Source organism: Crocuta crocuta, unplaced genomic scaffold (assembly GCF_008692635.1).
Source record: "Crocuta crocuta isolate KB4526 unplaced genomic scaffold, BGI_CrCroc_1.0 scaffold1828, whole genome shotgun sequence".
Taxonomy (NCBI): domain Eukaryota; kingdom Metazoa; phylum Chordata; class Mammalia; order Carnivora; family Hyaenidae; genus Crocuta; species Crocuta crocuta.
The window spans coordinates 114502-117572 of NW_027527542.1; the positions used below are offsets into that span (position 1 = coordinate 114502).

At 54.5% G+C, this 3071-nt stretch overlaps 1 protein-coding gene across 1 annotated transcript in view; it reads left to right on the plus strand.

Moving 5' to 3' along the window:
* Positions 1 to 2736, plus strand: part of LOC144232205 (DLA class I histocompatibility antigen, A9/A9 alpha chain-like) — a 3686-nt gene extending 950 nt beyond the window's left edge. The window contains exons 3-8 of the mRNA XM_077764976.1: positions 1 to 163; positions 756 to 1031; positions 1149 to 1262; positions 1703 to 1735; positions 1879 to 1926; positions 2641 to 2736. Coding sequence (XP_077621102.1) covers positions 1 to 163; positions 756 to 1031; positions 1149 to 1262; positions 1703 to 1735; positions 1879 to 1926; positions 2641 to 2702 — 696 coding nt within the window. The 3' untranslated portion in view covers positions 2703 to 2736. The remainder of the gene's footprint in view (positions 164 to 755; positions 1032 to 1148; positions 1263 to 1702; positions 1736 to 1878; positions 1927 to 2640) is intronic.
* The last annotated feature ends 335 nt before the right edge of the window (positions 2737 to 3071 follow it).

Sequence of the window (3071 nt, forward strand, 5' to 3'; positions counted from 1 at the left end):
GACCTGCGCTCCTGGACCGCGGCGGACACGGCGGCGCAGACCCCCCGCCGCAAGTGGGAGGTGGCCGGTGTGGCGGAGCAATACAGGAACTACCTGGAGGGCACGTGCTTGTGGTGGCTCCGCAAGTACCTGGAGATGGGGAAGGAGACGCTGCTGCGCGCAGGTACAGGGGCCGCGGGGACGCCCCATCTCTCTTCCCCTGGGGCTTGCTGCCCACGAGGAAGGGAAAGCGGCCTCAGTGGCAGAACAGCGCCCCTCGCTGGGTGGGAAGAGGGAGACCCGCCTGGGTGTTCATATTTCTACTAGAGGGTGACTCACCTAGAGGGCGCTTTTCTCTAAAGGACACTGAGGGATGCAGTCTCCCCCTGGGACACAGGCTGAGACCATCCCTGACATAACCCATCAGCAGGTCCCTTTGACCTTGTGAACCATGACCTTCCCTCTCAAGGCCTTGTTCTCCCTGAGAACATCTTTGGAGATCTGACTCCGGGTTTTCTGAGTCATTCATCCTTTACCAGAGTCAGGACCATGGTGTGGTGCCCACTTTAGACCTGCAGCCTCCTCCCCGGGCTCTCTCCCTGATTCCAGGACTTAACAAAGATCCGGAGATCCCAAAGGCTAGACTGGTGTCTGGGTTTTGGGCTTCTTCCATCCAAACCCGTTGCCCTGTCCACCTCAGGATGCTCACATGGATGCAGTTTCAGTGGCCCCTGAAGGTAAACCCCAGGGTGGATTTTCTGCTTCTTCTTCTTCAGAATCTCCCAGCACACACGTGACCCGCCACCGCATTTCTGACCATGAGGTGACCCTGAGGTGCTGGGCCCTGGGCTTCTACCCTGCGGAGATCACCCTGACCTGGCAGCGAGATGGGGAGGACCACACCCAGGACACGGAGCTAGTGGACACCAGGCCTGCGGGAGATGGGACCTTCCAGAAGTGGGCGGCTGTGGTGGTGCCTTCTGGACAGGAGCAGAGATACACGTGCCACGTGCAGCACGAGGGGCTGCCCGCGCCCATCACCCTGAGATGGGGTAAGGAGGGTGTGGGGTAGAGCCTGGTGTCAGGGAGAGCAGGGCCCTTCTGGAGAAGTTCACAAAGTCAGGACTGAAGCCGGAGGTGTGGGCCCCTCACCTTCCTTCCCTTTCCAGAGCCGCCTCCTCAGCCCTCCATCCCCATCCCGGGCATCATTGCTGGTGTGGCTGTCGCTGTCCTTGTGGTCACTGTGGTGGTTGGAGCTGTGGTCTGGAGGAAGAAGCGCTCAGGTAGAAACAAGTGGGGGGATCTGAGTTCTCCTGTCCCGCTGGGGGTTTCCTAGGTAGCACATGGTCCTGCCTTGTTCCTGGGAAGTCCCATCCACACCATGCACCTGCCCACTCTGGAGCCGTTACTGATGTTCACTCTGGAGCAAAGCACTTGTGAAAATGAAGGACAGTTTTCACTTGGTAATTTTGGTGATGGGGACCTGATTCCCAGCAGTTACAGGACGGAGAGGAAGGTCCTGGTGAAATCAAACCTCCAGCAAGTCAGGTGGTCCTGTGCACCGCTCCCTGCCCCCGCCCCCCCTTCTTCCTGTTTCCCAATCCTGTCCTGGGTCTCTAGTCAGAATTCTGGAAACTTCGTTGTGGACCAGGACTAAGAGGTTGCTCTAGGACCTGATAGCCCAGCTGTCCCAGGTCTCTAACGTGATGTTTTCTTCCCACAGGAGGAAAAGGACTGAGCTACTCTCATGCTGCACGTAAGTATGGAGGGGGTGATCCCTAAAACTCTGAGGTAGTGTAGACAGGACCCCATGGGGAGCTCACCCCCTCCCCCCCGAATAGCTGCTCCTTCAGTCTCATCTCCTGTGGCTCTGATCACGTCCTGTTTGTTCTACCCCAGGCGATGACAGCGCCCAGGGCTCTGATTCGTCCCTACTGGCTCCTAAAGGTAAGATCTGGAGGGCCTGAAGCGGGAAGGAGTGGGGGCGCTAGGGACACTTTGACATGCAGGGGACTGTTGAGGATGAGGCACTTATGTGAGTGACCTGAATGTGTTCATGATTAATTTTTTCACAGTGTGACACCAGCCGCCCCTGGGGGACTGAGCGATGCAAGATTTGTCCACACTCCCACTTGGTGACATCCAGAGCCCCTGACTTCTCTGTCTGCAGTTGGTGTCAGAATGTGTCTGTGTTCCTGTTAGCATAGTGTGAGACGCAGGAGACTGGCCCACCCTGCCCACCGTGACCCCTCCCCGTACTGATTACTGTTCCCTTTCTGATCTGCTTTCCTGTTCCTGAAGAGACAGGGCTGGACCGTCTCCATCCCCGTCTTTATTTCATGTTGGACAGAGTCCTGACATGTTACTTCCCTATTAAAAATGAGAATCCAGATATGAATCTGTGTTTTGTAATTCTGGGTATGTGGTGATGATGAAATAATGAAAGAAAAGATTTATAAAGTTGAGACAGAAAATAAACGAAAGCACTGAGAACCTTCCAGAACCCGCGTGTTTGCTGTGCTAACTCTGTTGCAGGTACGGACAGAAGAGAGCTGTGAGGGGGCGAGCGTGGATGGGGCCTGTGCCCAGTCAGTGCTCAGTGTAACATTGGTGTGACCTGCTCCTTGTCCCTGCCCCTTCTGTGGAACCTTGTCTCCCCAGGACCTGTGACCACAGGGACTTGGACGTCATCTGTTACAAGAAATGTTGGGAGCCATTTCTGAACTCATAAGTTGAGAAAAAACTCCTTGTGAGGCTAAGGTAAGTTGAAGGGACTCTTACCATCAGGTGGCAACCGATATCCACCCCCACCCAATTGTTTCTGCTTGAGCACCGACCCCCAAGGCATTCTGGCCTTGATATGCTGATTGCACCTTGTAAAGGAACTTACTATAGGAACTTCTTATTTTGTGGTTATGGGAGCAAAACCACAAATCTTTGCTCTCCCGAAACACCTGTTTTTCTTAATACCTTCCTTTAAGCGATAAACAGGCTATTGACCCCTGCTCTCAAAGAACTAACTTTTGCCTTTAATATACTAATGCCCCTTCTGGGCTTTTCCCATATGCTTATGCATATCAACGTTCTGGAGA